This window comes from Drosophila miranda, chromosome 2, assembly GCF_003369915.1.
Source record: "Drosophila miranda strain MSH22 chromosome 2, D.miranda_PacBio2.1, whole genome shotgun sequence".
NCBI lineage: Eukaryota > Metazoa > Arthropoda > Insecta > Diptera > Drosophilidae > Drosophila > Drosophila miranda.
The window spans coordinates 23,916,272-23,935,850 of record NC_046675.1 but is presented as its reverse complement, the minus strand read 5'-3'; the positions used below and the strand labels follow the sequence as shown (position 1 = coordinate 23,935,850).

Genomic DNA, 19,579 nt, shown 5'->3' with positions numbered 1-19,579 from the left:
AAATGACAAAAAAATATTATATCTCCAGTTGAAACCGATATAAATCGTTGATTAATTGACGGGACGGAAATTCGAAAGCAGAGAAGGCAAGGGAACGTGGGGGGCTAAGTGGGAGGGGAAGTGGGCGTTGGAATAGACTTCTTGCGCTAATTGAATGGAAAAAGTTTAATCTTGTTTCCTAAAAATATAAAAACAACAATCCAGAGTAAATTTTCACAGCTAGGGAGAGTCGTATTAATGTTAGAGCGCATAAGAGATGATTAAGGAATAATTAAGTGGGAAAAAGGCATAGACAGAAGTACACTGAAAATAATTGTAGATTTAGGATATAAGTAGGCTGCCTTTTAAGTCTGCAGCCTAATAGTGAAGGACCTACAATATATCATTGAATATTATTTTATTTTTCATTCAAAATATTCACCACCATAGACTTTGACTCCGATAAAACCAATCTTCACAGCACTTTTTCCCCTCCTCTGAAACGAGTGCTTTGGGGGACAAGTCCCTTGAATGCCCGAAGATGCCTCTATCGCATGGCATGTCATATGACAATATTGCAATAGCCAATCCCGCACATCATTCGTTTTTTCCGGTGCAACAACCGTTTTTTGACGACCCGCACGAGATCCGTTCTGCAGCGAAGGACGTATACAGTGAATACAACTGAATTCGTTTTACTGCGAAAATCAGGGGCAATCTATGGTGCTTCATCGGCAAAAGTTGAACTGAGTTCATCGAAGCACGTCGAAAATCGTAGAGCATCATTACACGGAATATTCCATTCTTCGCCAAGGATTTTTCGTTTATCGCTAAATAGGCTATCGTTTTCGTAGAAGACAGGATTTGGTCAAAAAATCGAATTATAAACGAAAATATGTATTTTATGTTTAGGTAGTGTCAATTCCAGCACTGGAACCATAGCTGTCTGCCCAAGAGAGATTTCTCTGGAATACATATGCACAATATACATTTGTACATATATGATCAAATACCATCAATCTTAGGCTCATTTGAAGTGAAATAGTTGGACAAAGAGATAAGCGTTAGTCAATCATGCTACGAGATAAATGGAATTCCCAAGAAAAAAGAATCTATCGTCTTCGTATTTTCATTAATATTGATGGAGAAATTAGCTGGAAATTAGATTAGTATTTCATTTCGGCAGGCCATCGCCTAACTTCCCAGAAAACCCCAGGACTTGTCCTTAGTCAGTAGTAGGAAATGTTCATGGAAATAAATATCAATTTGTTTGTTAGCTCACCCAATTACACACTCATCCACAGAGCCAAAGAGCCATAGAGCCATAGAGCCACAGAGCCATAGAGTAGAGCCCCATCGTGACCCCTTCTAATCGCCCCAGATTAGAGAGTGCAATAATGCATTTGGTTGTCGGGGGTGGTTTGGGGACTGGACTTCGATTTGCCGGCTATGAGCCGCATAAATCCTGCAGGATGCATCAGGCTTTAGTCTGGAAAAGTCGACACAGTTTTTCAGGCCAACCGACAAGAGGAAAAAAACCCCCGATTCAGCAGCCATTAAAAATTTCCAAAATTCAGCAAGGATTCGCCTGCGAAAGCAGAAACAAGAGCATTAGGTGAAGTAGAGCTAACGGAGGCTGGGGCAGAGAGAGAGAGTCTGGGAAAGCCAATGCAATTCATTAATTTATTGACTTATAATCAAGCCAGCCAAAAACTTATGCCCAGGGGCAGGGGAAGATAAATATCCATTTATCACATAAATAGAATGCTAACAGCAGCAGCCCGGAGGCCAAGTCGGAGCTCGAGGCACTCCTCTGTGGTGGATTCCTGGTCGCCTGGCTTGCCTCCTGGTGGCTGCTGCTCTGTTTGCTCGGACCCAAAGGGAAAGTTATATGTATTTTTGCCTTTCTCTCGGCTGGCGGCTGCGGTTGACTTTGCCAAATAAAGCACGAAATAAGTTAAAACATACGTTTTCGGCCTGCCTGCGGTTCTATGTACTCCAAAGAAATATCAACAAAAAAAGTACCGTCAGTAGAGAGACAGTCACGTACTGACTTTGTCCCCACCCCGGGGTGCGGTATGCAAATCCAACCAAGAAGACTTCATAAAAGCAATGCAAATAATTAAATAACAGACGGGAGAACTGAGAACAGAGAATCCAGAATCCTGAGCACAATAACCAGAGCACGAAACAAACAGCAACAGAAGCACGGGGGAACCGTGCCAAATGACATGCTACTTGAGCTGGCGAAACTTGGATTAACTAGCTCGCAGAGAAATAAATATAGCACCGAAAAATAACACAATAAAACCCCAAACCAAACCCAAACCAAACCCCGAACAAAACACCGAACTCAATCCCGGCACGGAGGAGCAGGAGCCCCGCCAAGGTGCGACATCCGACAGAAATCCTTCGTCGCCGCGCACCCAATAAAATGCCCTGTCGGAGTGCGCGCCAAGGCAGGCCGGGACTAGGAGCCGGAGGAGGCGCACTGGGCAGAGGAGTCTGTTCCCTAGTCGGAGTCGCCGGGAAACCCGGGAAGGCGGGCACTGCCAGCATTCTGCTGGCATTTCTGGCAGCTGTCAGCTTCCGTGGCATGCGTGCGCGTAAGTGTAAACTTCTTTTACTTTGTCGGTGTCGTGTCTGGGTTGGGGTCTGATATGCCTCCCCCCACCCGAGATTTCTCCGCGCAAAATTCTCCCAAAATTCACCAAAGTTTTGGCTGAAAATGCCAGATATTTGTTGTATTCGCACATATTTGTTTTTGGGGATTATAAAATGCGAACCTTGAACATTGACGTTAAGCTTAAGCTAAGTTACGTATTGTATCTAATTAGCGATACTTTGCTTTGATTTACATAAACAGGAGAGATCTTTTATGTTTTTAATAAGCATATATAAATTCCGTTCAGATGAGCATTAATTTGTTGCATATTGATGTGGATTTACTATGCTTAAATAGTCTTAAGATTCTGGTAGCTCGTAGAACTATTACTATTTTAATTTAAATATTCCAAAAATAGCATTACTTATTGATTGAAAAGTTGACTAATCATTCTCTGGGATAATCCTGAACCACTGAACCACCATAGCACTTTACATAAGTTCGAGTATGTTCGCCCTTTGACAAATCTCAAAGCGCTAACTTAACCACTTCCCGCAGTAACTCTTTCGACCGCATAACAATTTCCCGGACAATCCCTTGATCCCCTCGCAGGCGAATCCGCAGCACGGAACACCCCCAGGGACGTTGTGTTTTAGCATATGCCCCGTTTCTCGGTGCACCCCCTGTCCAACTTTTTGGCTACGTGTTACGCTCCACTCCGGTTCGTATCCGTACCCTACTGTTTGGTAACGGTATGCCCTGTCCTGTTCAGATCTGCTCGGGGCTCGGCTTTTGTTTTTGCATGCATAGTTAATTCAATTTCGCACATTTTTGTGCAAGTGTCGAGAAGCGTTTGCCAAATTTAATTTACATGATGAGATTTGCCTGGCTGCATTGTCGTTGGCAACTCGTTGGCACGCTTTTTATAAGCTTGTCGAGTTAATTTAATCGTACAGTGCGAATTTTCATTTAGCCAAATGCCACGCACACGCCATGAGACTGAGACCCACACACTCACACACAATACGATTGTTAGACACCTGTCACAGGGAAATGCTCCCTTTTCTGGGAAGGTGGGGGGGGGGGGGGGGGGTGACAAAAACTCATTACACATACGCATACGCATCGTGTCAAGGCCCCAACTTGACTTGGCTTTACCTGGCGTTCGGTATGGTATTTGCTTTCGTTTTTGGCTTTTGGCTTTCGAGTAGTTTATGAAAATACCTGAAATATTTTCTAGCCTCGACTAATTGGAACGTAGCCTGGGCAACAGGCTCAGTCCCAGTCTCAGAAAGGATACAGCTCCCTCCCTGTGTGTCCCAGCATCAGATACAGTACCGGGTACCAGCCTCAAGCTCATAGCAAGTACCAACCTCAGACCCACTGCCACTCCCTCTCCCACTCTTAGCCTTTACCTCTGAATCTCAGCTCGAGTTGATTAAATTTTCTGCGTCAGGCCTTGCATGTGTGGCGTCTGCTCAACAGGTCGTATGCGTAATGTGATTGTTCCTCGTCTGTGAAATTACAATCAATCCAAGTGGCTCTTTCACATCAACTCTAGGTTCTACATTGGTTTAATGAAGTTGCCTAATTGATAGGTTTGGGGAGAGAGAAATTTGATCTCTGCTGAAACTCAAACTCAAAAACATAAATTTCCTCAAATATATGTCACTTTATGGCCATCTTGAACACACCCACACACAAATACATATTTATGTGACAACAGCTATGACCAAGTAATTAAGGTATTTTAGAGCAGCTTTAAGTCCGTTTTTGGACTGAATAATTGGCAAATAATACGAATATTTATCATCTTGGATGGCGGCTGGTAATCTCTTTGCTTTTTACTGCTGGCTCATTCGACTCTAATCAATCTCAGTTGAACTACTCCTCTGGCCAAAGCAATGTCATTAACAACACGCATCCCCCAGCTTCTACGCCATTACCACACTCACATGTGATATAATTAAATCGGGGACCAGGACCAGCAAAAACAGACTGGAAGAAAATTTGGGAAAACAAAAAATCAGCAGACACTCAAATAACACTTAAGCCATCAATCAGAGCTATGGCCAAGGTCGCAGGACGGGGCTGCCAGCCAAGGCCACGCCCATGTCCATCTGCACGAGGGAACTCTGTTAATTATGTTAGGACAATGAGCCGCATACAAAAGAAGGAATCAGCGGTGCTGAGGAGCTGAAGAGGACACTCCAACTGTGTATATATTATATAGGGGATACAAGTATTTACCATAGCACGGGCTCCCAAGACAAATGGCGGTCAAATGTCACGTTTAATTTATTTATGGCCCAAAGACACACAACAAATGTGGCAGGGCGAGGGGAGTGATGCCGGTGGGGTGCGTGTGGGGTTACGGGTGGGAGCAGCCCAAAGGCGCTGGGCGCCAAGGCTTTAATTAAATAACTGCGCTAAGTGGAGCCAACTCTTTGGCGTCGCTAATACAGCCATTAGCCGTATTCGTTGAGAGGCCATAAATTTGCACGTTCCGAGGCAGAAATCGCCAAACAATTCCCTTTGAGCACATTTCGTGGGGTGTCAGGGGCTACCAATGAGTTGATGGCTAGTAAATGTAATTAATTAAATTCGGTTTTTACATATGTACTCCTAAGCAACAGCTCTCATCCGAAGAATTCCGCGTTCCTTGCTCTCAGGTATTTGTTTTATATTTTTGAGATGAAGTGTGGCGGATTCTTAAACCCTCTTAAAATCCCCAATTTAATATGATTAGTATTATGGTTTGCCAAGAGAATAAATAGAGAAAACTCTTTGACGTTGTTGCAGGAACAAGTAGTTTTATTCTGCTATTATTGGAGTAATGTTCGTCTCAAATATACGATAGACCCTTAAACGTACTTCATAATATCACTACTACATACCACATATATGAAATACTGTAACATGAACTTAACAATTCATATACAAAGCCTATACTCTGGAAATTGTCCATAAAATAATGTGTTGTTCCACCGCAGTGTTGTGTAAACTTCTGTGACCTGTCCTGATTAGGGATTGAATAAATATCAATGGTCGCTCAACCTGTCCTGTAATGGATGCCCCACTCTCTAAATATGTTGATCAAGTACACACGAGTATGCCATTTATTCAGTAAATAAATAGCCCAGTCAGAGAGGCCCGTAATATGGGCCCTATATACTGGATACACACGCGGATGTTTGTCCCATCATCCGCCAATAATGAGCAGCAGGAGCCTCCGATATTAAGCCAAACCTCATAGACTGCTCGGGTGGATTTTTGTGTATTTGTTTAGCCATGCGTGTAAATTATGGCCAAAAAACAAAGACAGCATCAATACGAAGGAAAAGACAACAATTGTCAATCAGCCGACAAGAAACCCGAAGGGCTGCGAAAAGGGCAGAAAAGCGGCAGAAACGCTTTAAAGCAATCGAAACCAGTCGAGTGCTAAATGGGCGCGTCCGTCCCTCGTTCATCGTCAATCTGCCACGCCCACACGCGCCCCGCACTTATGCCGTGTAATTGCTGTGTGGCGTGCTGTATGTCGCACTCTTTTGTTCTGAGAGGAATATGCCCTGCCATGACACAAAAAGTCGGCTCTGAGAAGTCGTCGCATCGGCGTCAAAGTGAGCGGCACGACGCGTCGCCATTTGCCTCAAAACAACACGAAAAACAACAAAGAATCAAAGAATGTCGAAGAAGCCTATAAGGGATCGATAGGCGACCAATGAATGCTCTGAAGAAAGAGCGGGCACGGGAAAGGGATTGAGAATCGTTAGAAATGTGCTTTTCATGGCCCAATCTCTGGTGGGATTCGTAGAGTCTGTCGAAAGAGAGATGCATTACTTTTAAGAATAGTTTTCTCTGACAGAACTGACACAGAAAATTGATACATTCGGCGGAGGAATATCGAATTTCAATGGATTTGTTACCCAAACACACGTACAGCTTATCTACCCACTGGGGAGCACTTCATCATACATCATAGATCTATCCACAATCTATCAAACCAACTCTCAACGCACCATCAGCATCTATCGAGGCAACCACAATGAAAGTTGAATCCAAGTTGCCCCGCAATTCAAAGGGTAACCGCAACAAAAACGTGCAGCCATTGATAAAATGGGGCGACGGGTGCTGATGTGGGTCGCCTACGGAATGGGGCGGTAGCTGGGGAGCGAAGCAGGAATTTATGATTCCATTTTTGCTTTTCTTCTTCGGCTTTTCTCTGCCAAACAGCCTCCGGTGTGGTGTGCGGCAGGCAGGGATCGGTGTCTTTGGGGAGTGGAGCCATGCAAATGGCTCTGCGGCTCCTGAATTTCCGTCGCAACAATGAGAAATGTTTGAACGTAGCCCAGGAACCCATGACTGAGCAACATTGGCCTAACCCTGTCGGCTCTACGCCCCTGCTCGGCTCTTGTGTGTGACAACCATTTGAACTGTTCGATTATGCATGTGTGGAGCCAAGAGGGGGTGTCGCATGGGGCATGTGGCATGCACGCAGCATGGTAAGCGCTTGGGAAGTGCGTGCGCTTGCCAATATTTGCTGAATGTTATGAACCAATAAATGACAAGTTATGCCCTCTAATTAATGCTCTTAAACATGCGACAAGCATATGGGGCGCTAGTTGAATGCTTCTGACTTGTGCTAATGGCCTGGATCCTTTGGAAGGCCCCAGTCCACCCATGGCCCCTTCTTAATTTCGGAACATACATACATAAATTCTGTGAAGCCCGCATTCCCCAAAGAACGAGCCTGGAAGCCCCACATGAAGTCACTTTTTGTGGCCACATCATGGCCGGTCGGTCTGGCATTTCATTTTTCAACTGTCAGCCGACTACCCACAATGCCAGTGACACTTTTGACCCGGGATGGGGTTATCTGGTGGCGCCTCGGGCGTGAATACTCCTACATGCAGAGAAATTAAAATGACATTAGGTCAGACGGGCGTAAAAAGTCAAGCCATGGCTGCTTCCTTTTGCTTCTCTTGTTTCTTTTTTTGGTAGTAAATTTTATACAAGAAATTGGGTATGAAAATCACATTTTATCTCCAACGACACTGGCCTTCGGGCCACAATTGGGTAGCACTTAAACTTTATAATAAATAACACACTCGTTTGATTCGAATCTTAACAAATAAAACTAGGAAGTCGGGGCCAAGGCACATGCCCACAGGCACATAAACGATTCACATCTCCTTACAATTTGACTGGAGACCCTACAAATTTCGGTGGTTCCTTACTTGCATCTGGAGTTGGGGTTGTCTTCACTTTCTCTTACTCAAGAACCAGAAAAGTTTCGTTATTGTATTGTTGCCATATGAAGAAATAAATAATAAAGTAAAAAAACCGACCAGCTCATTCAAAAATAGCCAAAACTATAATCCTTAGTATTTCATGGCTCATATATTTATATATTTCACCCACCCACACTGCCTTATTTTCCATAAGGTCTCACAAACACCAATACCAAGATGTTGCTTGAGGGTCGGGACCAACAAGCTGTTCTTTAAAGGTTTTTTTAATGACGCCCCCGAGACAGAGAGTGCGTCTCTGAGAGCAGCCCACTTCCTGCTCGGATTCGTCTGTTCAGCTCGTCTGGGTTCCAGAATCCTACAACAAAAACAAAGGCGCAGAGACGACATACTTTCAGGTGTGGTATTTTTCTAGCAACAAATACACAGTCTTTGACGACGCGCAAAAGTCGGTCACCACCAAGCGAATGGTTAAGAACGGAATGTCCAATAATACAATAACAAAATGCATGTCTTGAGCATGATGGGGCATCTTTTCTCCGAGACTGGCACAGACTGCGCGCCGCCAAAAACTGTGTATTTGTTGTAGGATTCTGGAAGGGACTTAGCTCCTCAACAAAGGCATTGACGAACAGACGAAACCGAGTAGCAGTTCAGAGTCGAATGACAGTCTAAAAAGGAATTGAAATATCAGTACCCTGCGCGGCCACAATAAGAAGCGCCGAACCAATATTTAATTGGAATTTGTTCTTTCTGCAATATCTTGCTGAATGTATAATCTTTGGTTTTCGCCAGTGACCAGTTTCGGGAACAAATCGCCAAATCCAAAGCTTTGATATCGATATCAATATATATCGGCATAGCGGCATAAATATTCATTTTCTTTGACTTAACAAACGAAATGACAACCCTGGAAAGCGATAAAGAAAAACTCTGCTGTTTGGTTTACTGCATTGGAATTTTGACTATTTCGGCTGCAATTTGGAACATTTGCAAACTAGCAGGAAGTAGGTGATTCCCTCAAATAACCCCTCTCTGAACAACCTGACGCACGACGTTTTCTTCCAAAGGATACTTTAACAAAATGACCACCAATGAAGAAGTCGTCCCCAAACAGAGTCAAGCTGCCGATGATTTAACTAAACGTCTTCGCCATTATCTAGTGAATGGGCGCAATCAGAGCGAAATCTGTGGAAAGGTCGTGCTCGCCATGGAGCAGGTTAACATTGTGCCACTTCTGGTCGGAAGCGGCATTGAGAAGGGGAAACTTCGCAACATTCTCCACGTGCTGGCCCGGCGCATGCGGTGCCTGCGGCTGAAAATGGCGGACATCCGCAGGCTACATGACTTGTGCCAACGCATGGGGCTATCGGAGCTAACCAAAGTCCGGGTTTGTATAGTGCTGGCAGACGATAAAGGGGATTCAGCAGCAGGCGGCAGTCAGTTAGAGCTGCTTGGGTCGCTGACGCCTGGCGTGCAGATTTTGAGCGTGTTGTGCTGCATCGATGGCCACTTTCCGGACCTGAAGAAGGTGCGCATCGTACACCTCTACAGCACTGTGACACAGGGCACCCTGGAAGAGCTGTTTCGCAACTGCCCCTTACTGCAACATTTTAAGATGAAGGCTGAAGGCCGTTCGCCAAAAATCATGGACATGCGGAACATCGGTCGATGCTCGTTCTTGGAGGGGCTTCTGCTGCCTCTTCTGCTGAAGAGCCCGCTGGCCGTCTGCCAGCTCAGCAATCTGAAGCAACTCACGCTGCAGAGCAAGGATCAGTGGCAGAAGGAGGAGTGGCTGCTCGTTGTCCAGGAGATCATCAAGGCCAAGCGGTTCGAGTTGGACCGCATATGCTTCGACGGCGCCTACGTTGGCGCACCGCTGAACCTCTCCGTGCTCCTGCTGGCCCGCTGCACCGCACTGACCGAGGTGCGTCTGAGCCACTGCAAGCTCGTGGGGGACAGCAAGCTGCCGCCGCCACTGCCCTTCAGCTGCCACAGCCTGAGGATCCGCTACTGCACCCTCGCCAAGCTCAGCCTGCTACTGGCCAGCGATTGCATGCTGCAGCACATGGATCTCTTCAACTGCCAGTCCGTCAAGACAGCGAACCTCCTCTCGGAGGCCCTCGCCACGCGGAAGACTCAGACCTGTATGAGCCCACTGGTGATCAAACTTCTCCAGTCGCCGGAGCTCGAGATCGAGTACAACAAGTGGAGTCCGCAACAGCAACTGGCAGCTAAGCCTTGGTTGGAGATTGAAGTGCTCAAGGAAGATCATATTCCGTCCTGGGAAGATCAGGGCCTGGGATTGATATCCATGCGATTTGGCCAAGCCATAAAAAGCTTTCCCACCAACCTGGCGGACTATCAGAATCAGCTTGATAACGCGGATCTATTGAAGGAAATGGACTCTGTATGTGGGTTCTGATCTGCCTAGCCTTTCACCTGAAATTTACACATGGGATCAGGCTGTTCCTCCACCTGAGAAGGATCCAACTAGACGGCTCCTCCGTTAGAAGACATAACGTTTTTACATACATTTGTAGATTACCAATATTATTATGAGACTGACACTGCAAAAGAGAGGCCTTTTTCCTTAACAAAAAAATCGAGGGGGAACGTTGTGAGTTGCTGCGGACACCGCAACTCTACAGTTATACCCGATACTTAGTCTGTATTTGGCTCTCCTCCGGCAGACGCAGCTAATATTAAACGACACGACAAAGAGTGCGTGCGAGAGAGACAGAAAATCAGTCTGAGCGTGACGTCGGGGCTGCGTAGCCACTGAAAATTGATTTCTTGCTTTTGGCTACAAAAATGATCCGATCTGATCCAGATTCAGCAGTCTGATAGATATGGTCATTATCTATGATTCTGCGTTTTTAGTTTTCTCGAATCTGCAATATTGTGGATGCAACAGATTTTCGTCCTTTGTGGGGGCGGAAGGGGGTGGGGCGAAATTCTGAGATATACGTTTTATAGTGAGATCTAACAGAAGTGCGGATACCAAATTTGGTTACTCTAGCCTTAATAGTCTCTGAGATTTGTGGATGCCCCAGATTTTCGTTCTTTGCGGGGGCGGAAGGGGGTGTGGCGAAATTTGGACACGAAACGGTCAAGGTCCGATATCACAGGAGTGTGGATACCAAATTTGGTTGCTCTGGCTCTTATAGGTTCTGAGATCCTTGAACTCATATTTTGCAATTGGCAAAGCCGACCATGAAACCTGTGTGTTAGAGAGAGACAGAGCGAGAAAGAATGAAATTGTTTTCTTGATTCTGGCTATAATAATTATACGATCTGGTTGAGATTTTACACTCTAGAACATATAGTCATCCTCTACGATGCTGCATTTTTGGTTTTATCGTATCTTAAAAAATGTGGATGCCACAGATTTTCGTCCTTTGTGGGGGCGGAAGTGGGCGGGGCAAAGTTTTGAAATATTTTTGTAGCAGTGACATATCACAGATGTCTGGATCCAAAACATCGTTGCTCTAGCTCTTATAGTCTTTGAGCACTAGGCGCTGAAGGGGACGGACGGACGGACGGACGGACGGACAGACGGACAGACAGACAGGGCTCAATCGACTCGGCTATTGATGCTGATCAAGAATATATATACTTTATGGGGTCGGAAACGATTCCTTCTGGACGTTACACACATCCACTTTTACCACAAATCTAATATACCCCAATACTCATTTTGAGTATCGGGTATAAAAAATGATTAAATCATTGAATCTTGTAACCCTTTTACATTACCCAAAATCCCACATACATGTCTGTACGAGAAATACCCTCAAAGTTGACAAATGTTCCCCCATTCGAACCACGTGGTATCCAGCATAACCTCAATCTATCAAAGCCTAACCTCAAAAGGCTGTTGGCACATGTGCCCCCTGTTATATTTGCTTTAGAATCTCTGTTTGCTCAGCTGGTTCTTTGGGGAGCTCTGATTTTTTTTGTTATCAGAGGTCGCATAAATAACGAAAAGTTGCCAAAAACAAGGACAGAAGTGAAATTTATGTATGTACCGCATGTAATTAATAATAAAAGAAATCGCGCAAACAAATTAAATGAATCTGCATGTGAGTGTGTGTGTAACTGGCCTGTTGGCCTGTCCAGAATGGCGCTTAATTAGGCCAACTCGAATCCCACATCCACCCGCATACCCCTCCCTTCCAGAGCCACCGCCACCGCCTGGTCATTTTCCTGAAACTTTATGTTTGTGCCCACCTAATGGGGTTCCGGGACTGCCAGTCAGCCCTGCTCGAGTTAATCGGGTTAACCAATCCCAAAAGCAATGTTAAACAGCTGTAATTGGGTGTTACCTCCATACTGGAGGGAGAGCTTTGGAAAGCTGGAGCTGTGGAGGATGCTACACAGCAAAGATCGTAAATTCTATTAGCTGTGCTTGCATTGGCATGGATGTTTGGGTTGGACAAGACCATAAGTGGTGCTAGAGGCGGATTATGCATAGAAAATAAACATAGAACGATAACAGATGAAACGGGGGATATAACCTATAAGTGGAATGTATGTGCAAGACAGTTTTAATATAGATGTTTATATACCTAAAATGTATATATAATTATTACAATATATTTTATTCTTTGATTAATTTTATCCAAATATTCATAGAAAAATACTAATATTTTATACATAAATAATTATGTATGTGACATATTTATTGTTTAATATATTTCCTACATGAAAACTTTCAAATTAAACTTCATGTTCACCATTTTTACATTACATCTTTAAAATATTTATTCAAGGTTTCTCGTAGGCAAAATCTCTAATCAAATTGAAACAAAAATCGTACTATATTCTGCAGCATAATCCCAGTGAAATGTTAAGCGCCGCAACATTTGGTTTTAATTCCTACAGTTTCCAAACGATATAATCCATGTATCATCTCTCATGCCACCAGTCCGATTAGATACGAAGCCGCCCGCCCCTCATACGAAGTCCGGAGTCGAGAGCCGGGAGTCGGGCGCAGGGCGCAGGGCGCCGGGCGCCGGACTGGGTTTGGCCTTTTTCAACTTTGCACTCGAATGAATACGAAATTCACGCGAAATTCCCTGACAGTACCCACCACGACAGCGACACAACGATAAAGTTGCCCCATGCCACAATCCCATACCAGCAGCCCATTCAGCCCCCAATCCCCCATTTTGAATTATTATGTTATTGTTGCTGCTTTGGATGTTGGATAAAGAAGGGTGGGGTGGGGATTGGGGATTGGGGAGAGCTAACTCGACCCAAAAAGTTTCCACCAATCATTGCTCAACCATTAGAGTAGAAATTTAAAATTTATTGCTCCAACAATGCGACAGCACACAATGGCATTAACAAAGTAATATTTCAGGGACCTTTAAATGATTTCAATTACTAGTATTTGCCCGAAATGAGTGACGAGAGGCAGCAAGGGGAATCGGAAACAGAAACAGAAACAGGCAACAGAAACCCTAAAACCAAAATCAGTTTATGTGGTTAAGTGAACAGTTACACTAATTACCGCACAACAACAATTGTTGTAGCTCTCATTTGTTGCTGTTAGGATTGTTTTAACTGTCGGTTGTTTTTGTTTTTTTATAAACTTTTGTGTGCAAATAGTTTTTAATTACATAGATATGCAGGCAGCAAGTGAAAAACAATCAAACAAGTCTAACGAGGAAATAAAGTTAAGGGCTCGAACTGGGGATACCTTGTAAGGGATTAGTCGACATCTTTGGTATCCCTTCTACATATATAGTATGTACAGTGCACTCCGAAACCCTGGGTCTTGTAAAACTATTCAGATTTCCCAGAATCAGATTACCTCCTTGCACTTTAGGATGAGCTGATGTGCAGATGGGCATAAGGGGCTTATGTGGTCAACCCCATTGTTAGGAATTTGCGAGAAGCAAGGCTCCGACTCAACCTCAGCCCAGTCGAGAGGAGAGCCAATGAAAAACAAATGCTAATAAGTGAAACTAGTGAACAATTAAGCCACAAACTAGTCAGACGTTAATAGTCCTGCTAGAACTGCATTGCGGTGAACGGAACCAAGCCCAAGCCCATGTCCATGGCCCACAATCCTACTCAAACTTTGGTCGAATCTCATTTATGCTGTGGAGCATGGCTTTCCCATCTGGCCACAATGAGTGGTGGAACTTTGCATTAAAGTGGAAGTTATTTAAGGCCCACAATATCGGCTACTCAGTTAGGACATTCGCCTTCGCCTTCGGGCAGTGGAGCAGCAGGACCACCAGCAGGACGAGTAGAAAAAGCAGAAAGAGCAGCAGGAGCACCACTTTCTGTTCGTGCTGAAAGTGGAAAATGGAAAACTATTTCAGCGAATTGTTCTCAAGCGAAACATTTAATAAAAATGTAAGCTTGAGAGGAAATTCAGCTGAAGCTTTGCTCTTTCTCTGCCTCTCCCTTCTCCCTTTCTCCTTCTGCATGGGTGTGTGTGTGAGCATTTGGCATAATATTATTTACATAATAAATACTTAGTTGTTATTTGTTATGCTGCGCGTAAATTTGCAGCCGGAGGCGAGACACCAGAACGAGAAACCAGAGAAACGAAACCCCCCGCCCCCAAAAGGAGGCTGAACCTAGCTGTAGCTTTGGGGGGTAGGAGTTTTAGGGGTGAACCCAGGGCTGGGCGGAGGAGGAGCTTCCACGGAGGGTGTCCTAAGCCACCACAGAATATATAATGTGGTAGGCGTTGGGAGGGACTGTAATTTCAGGCCCATCTGCGGGATTTTATGCTCTAATAAAATTGCAATGTGGCCGCTAGCCGGCGGCTTGATTGGATCAGGATAAGGACTAGGACTAGGACTAGGGACAGCACTCACAGTAAAAGGACACTTTAATCTCGTCCGACTGAAAAACTCTAATTGAACAAATTGGATTTCAAATTTCGAAGACCGCTGTCGTCAGATGTACAACACACAAATTTAAGTTCGTTAGGCAACTCCCACCTGGGCTCCATCACCAGTGCTTCTTGTACTGCTCGAGGGAGACCTCGCCGGGGCCCAGGACGACGACCATCAGCAGACCCCCCACCACGGACAGGGTGTGGAAGCAGTTGTACATCAGATAGTCCCGCTCTAGCCCCTCAGCGAACCACCAGGAATTGACGCTCATGTTCCAAATGCTCAGGATTATGGCCAGGAGAAGGGCCGCCGGCCTCGTGCGATATCCCAACAGGATGAGGGTCATCAGGAGCAGGCCAAAGCTATTGAGCACCACGGCGGCGAGGCCAAAGTACTGCTGAAGCACTGTCAGATACATGAGGGCCAAAAGAATCCTTCCCGTGAGCTGCATCAGGTGCTGCGATCGCCTGGGCTGCTCCAGCAGCGGAAGGCCTGCGCGCGCTCCATAGATCCGACAGGAGGAGGCCGCCTCTTCATTGGCCTCCACCAGTAGCAGAAGCAGTCCGCCAAGCAGGGAGAAGTTTCGCAACAGCTGCTCCAGTTGCAGAGGCACAGAGTAGACGTGCAACTGGAAGAGCACCAGGCCGACCAGCAGTGCCACGGCCACATTGGTCCACACTCGGAACAAGACCAGACCGCAGCCCACCAGCTGACCCAACAGATTGACCTGGCAACTCAGGAAGGCCCCGCCCCAGGAGAAATTCATGTGGATCTGGAGGAAGGAGATCTGGTCCTCCCACTGGCACCACATGCGCAGGGCGTCCTCGAAGAAGGTGGCCACCAGACAGAGGCGCGCCACTGTGGGCAGCACGAGACGACTCCGCCGGACGACCTCATCGCCCATATCCTCCGCCCGGGACAGCCAGTCTGTCCACATTTTGGTCACTTCCATGTCGGAGCTGCTCGGAGAAGGAAGTCCGTTTGTGGTTGCGGAAGTGGTGATAAATACAAAAATGAACAATGAGTTTTCTTCCAGTGTATAGTGTCGGTGATTGCCTAATTTCAAAAAGACTACTGGTTTCCTTTTGACCTAAAAAGTGTCTGTTTCCCCGTTCTGCTTCTCTCCCCCGATTTCACTATGAAATAATTTCATGGCTGGCCAAATTCGAGTTTTCATAATTGTCCCCATCGGTAATTACGCCAAAGCCCCACAATACGAGTAACAGCTGCTGTGACAAAATATAAATTCACACAAAATTATCCACCATCAATTGCGAGATTGTTCTCGCACCGAAAAAAAAGGAACACTTGACCCAAAACGCAAACGAAACGAATGCCCTAAGCAAATAAATTTGCATTTTCCCCGTTTCCCCATGACGAATTGAAATTTTCTGCTGGAAAATTTATACATTTTCCAAAAATATATTTCACAATTTGTCAATTAATACAGAAAGGCTTTGGCTAATACGCCGAATTGTATAGATAGAAAAACATTTGTCGCTAGTTGGAATGCCATTAGGATGCTTAGGGTGCTGCAGGGGATGCCAGACCGTTGTAGGGGTAGAGGTAGGGGTACTACCTTTAGGTAAGAATATCCCTATGATTCATCTCCCCATTATTATTAGATTTGTTTAAGACTTTAAGCTTCACAATATAATTATTTAATTATTTTCAAGCTATTTCTAAGAACTACATACATAGTATGTCTTTGTGGGCTTCTCAAATATTTCTAAGTGACGAATCAGTTTTAAATTTAATCTTAATCTTTAATACAATATATATACAAATTAAGAGAGGCAAAATGTATAGAATTAAATAACTTCAATGGTTCGTATTTGCCAGGAAAATCCAGGTTTAATGAACGAATATTTTTGATAAAATCCAAACTCGATATATTATTCTCCATCGACGAAACAACCAATTGAGTTATCCTGATTTCTTCTCCGTGCAACCACAGAGAAACGTGGCAGGGCCCGCTAATATTATCTAAAAGGTATCTAATATATTTTTAAGTTCAACTTAATACCAGTTACAGGGTAAACAAACAGTTTCGATGTTGCAAAATAATTGCCATCCCCACGGGAATACCCCTAGCAGATTTGCCAATCTAAGTAAAAACTTTCCACAGCCCCTGTTTGACAGCTGTGCGCTTTTCCTGTCAGTTGGCAGGCCTGAAACCATTATTCGACAGGAAAAACTTCGATAAGATGCCTGTTTCATTCTTGACCTATTTTGCAGCGCTGGCAGCGAGTGCGGCGCCCATGGGCGAGAACGCATCGCTAATTGCACCAACAACAGCCTCCCCAACAATCACAATGGCCACAGCGGTGGCAGTGTCAGGAGTGGAAGGAACTGCCATGCGGCTGCGAGGCGGCGGGATTCGGACGGCCGCCTACCAGGAGGCTACCTCAGTGGAGCAGCAGCAGCAGCAAACTGGGGACAACTGGAGCGAGAGGCCCGACACAGCAACGCTGACAAAGGGCTTTTCAATACCCACGTATCTGCCGCCCTTTCCGGACTTCATTCCTGCCGATTTGCCGCAGATTCAAAGGAACGCCAGTGCGTGGTCGAGAAGTCCGACGGATGGCAGACTGATGCCATCTAATGAGCATCCACCGCAATCGCAATCCCCGGCCCAGGGACAGTCGTCGCAGTCACAGTCCCAATCCCAGTCACAGCCACGACTCCATGCCTACGACAGCGAACAAAAGGAGCTGCAGCTGAGGCGTGAAAAGGAGCTGGCCAAGGAGCGGGAGCAGCTGCCACGTCGCCCGCTCAGTCTGCCTCCGATGAATGCCACCGTGCAAGCCGGCCAGCATGCCTATCTGCCCTGCAAGGTGAGTGCGGAATAAGGAGGGGTTTCCCAGAATGGGCTGCAAGTTGAGTGGCGTAATTGAAAGCTTCCACTGAATAGAGCCCGGCTCGCTAAGCACCTTCTGTCTTCCTCCTCTGCCACTGTCTCTGTCTCTGCCTCTGTCTTTGCTTTGCAGCTCAACCAGCACTCAAATAAGCCCCTCTCCTGGGTGCGCTTGCGAGACGAACATATCATTGCGGTGGATCACACAACCTTCATCAACGATGCCCGCTTCGCATCGCTGCTCCAGTCAACGACATCGCCGGGCCCGGCCCCGGACCCGGCCCCGGCCCCGGCCACGGACCCATCCATGACAACCACCCCCACTGCCATCATGGTTATCCCTGCGAATGCCTCCAGCCCGGAGGATAGGGGCAATGGGAGCAGCCTGAGCTGGACGCTGCAAATCAAATACGTGCGGCTCGAGGATGCCGGCTGGTACGAGTGCCAGCTGGCCACCGAGCCCAAAATGAGCGCCAAGGTGCAGCTGTTTGTGATAAGTAAGTGCAACGTGTGTCTGCGTTCGAATTGCCCCAAGCGGTCCCCATGGTCCGTCAGCAGCTCAGAGCAAACTAGTGCTTCAATCAAATGCCAAACACACGAAATTAGCTGACATGACTGCGGTTGAAACAGCATTATGCTCCTCTGAAGCACCCTTGCAATCATTCAAAATCTCGACTTTAATCTTTGTCTACTCCACTGCTCCTAACTAAATCCCTTTCATCTTTCATCTGTACCACAGCACCCAGAACCGAGCTAATTGGCGATCGGCAGCGCTTTGTGAAGGCGGGCAGCAAGGTGGAGCTCCACTGCATTGTCCGGGGCACTCTGGAGGCCCCTAAGTACATATTCTGGTATCGCGGGGAGCAGCAAGTGACGGCCGAGAACGAGGTCAGCGGTGCCCAGAGCGGCTGGTACACGCAAATCGATAGGAATATCTTTGGCAGCACCGAGCACAATCGGAATACGGTAAGGGGATTGCGTGAGGGGGAACAGGGCGCTTTGAGCTCTTTCCAAAGAGGATTTCAATGATGAGGATAATCGGTTTTGCAGATTGGTTCGTTGGTCATTCCCCTGGTGCGCAAGATCCACTCCGGCAATTATACCTGTGAGCCGGAGAACAGTGCAGCGGTGTCCATGCAGCTGCACGTGCTTAGCGGTAAGTGGGATTACTTAGAATAATTCGAATGTACATACATAACACCCCCATTATGTGCCATTTCAGGGGAATACTCCGCCTCGGCCATCAAGTCGGCGGCTGCCGGCCTCCACAGACTTGGCCACGGCTACAGCAGTCTTCACCAGTGGCTAATCTTCCTCCTAGTGGCATTGAACAAGACATGAGTTCACTCCATACTAGAACACCTCTGGGCATCGTCTAGTCGGGGTCCTTTGTCTAAGACATTAGTTTAATTTTTAGGTACATTTCACACACGATTTCATTGTTTGTTAGGCGGACACTTCTTAAAGTCTAAGCTCCATTTTCCCCAATACGAAACAAGTTTTTTATACAAATTCTAGACATAATACTGATTTCCTTTGCTATAGCTGATAGGTCTAGGTCTGGCTAAGCATTATACTAAGCATCTACATACATAATTCTGAGTAACGAAATCCAATATCTGCGTAAATAAAGCCTAAGGCGTCTTAAGTAAAGGTATGTCTATCTAAAAAGCTGAGTTGTTTTTCTGTATTACAACCGTCATTCCCTGAAAATTTCCTGGTCTTCTGTAGACTTCCACAAATTCCCAATAATATTTGCATCTTAAATCATGTTGATATTGTGCTTTTCTTCAACAACTTTGCATACAAACCCATTGACTCTAAATGGTTTTCATCATCTTAAGTTCTGTCTGCAGCTGACTCCTTCCATCTCACCTTAAGCTCTCTCCAATTAACAGCTGCAGCTTATGCAATCTCCAAGTTTGCTCCTAGTGCTTTTACCCCTTCGTCGCCGTTTCGTTCCGTTTCTTAACCCCAATCCTTACTCATTAAAATGCAACCCATCCTCGTCTACATCTACATCCAC

General features: G+C 45.8%; 2 protein-coding genes across 2 annotated transcripts; both read left to right on the top strand.

The window, feature by feature from the left end:
• Window positions 1-1,951: 1,951 nt before the first annotated feature.
• On the top strand, window positions 1,952-19,202 carry LOC108157494. The gene is made up of 6 exons (XM_017289590.2): window positions 1,952-2,585; window positions 16,935-17,533; window positions 17,687-18,050; window positions 18,293-18,519; window positions 18,604-18,709; window positions 18,776-19,202. The coding sequence occupies exons 1-6, from the start codon at window positions 2,414-2,416 to the stop codon at window positions 18,892-18,894; spliced, it is 1,587 nt and encodes a 528-aa protein (XP_017145079.1). The 5' UTR covers window positions 1,952-2,413; the 3' UTR covers window positions 18,895-19,202.
• On the top strand, window positions 8,536-10,430 carry LOC108157495. Its single transcript, XM_017289592.2, has 2 exons — window positions 8,536-8,840; window positions 8,904-10,430. The coding sequence occupies exons 1-2, from the start codon at window positions 8,735-8,737 to the stop codon at window positions 10,256-10,258; spliced, it is 1,461 nt and encodes a 486-aa protein (XP_017145081.1). The 5' UTR covers window positions 8,536-8,734; the 3' UTR covers window positions 10,259-10,430.
• Window positions 19,203-19,579: the final 377 nt, after the last annotated feature.

Coding starts and splice junctions, on each gene's coding strand:
- LOC108157494 (XM_017289590.2), top strand. CDS start 2,414: ATGCCCTGTCGGAGTGCGCGCCAAGGCAGGCCGGGACTAGGAGCCGGA. Junction 2,586..16,934: donor CTTCCGTGGCATGCGTGCGC/GTAAGTGTAAAC, acceptor CCTATTTTGCAG/CGCTGGCAGCGAGTGCGGCG. Junction 17,534..17,686: donor ATGCCTATCTGCCCTGCAAG/GTGAGTGCGGAA, acceptor TTTGCTTTGCAG/CTCAACCAGCACTCAAATAA.
- LOC108157495 (XM_017289592.2), top strand. CDS start 8,735: ATGACAACCCTGGAAAGCGATAAAGAAAAACTCTGCTGTTTGGTTTAC. Junction 8,841..8,903: donor CATTTGCAAACTAGCAGGAA/GTAGGTGATTCC, acceptor TTTCTTCCAAAG/GATACTTTAACAAAATGACC.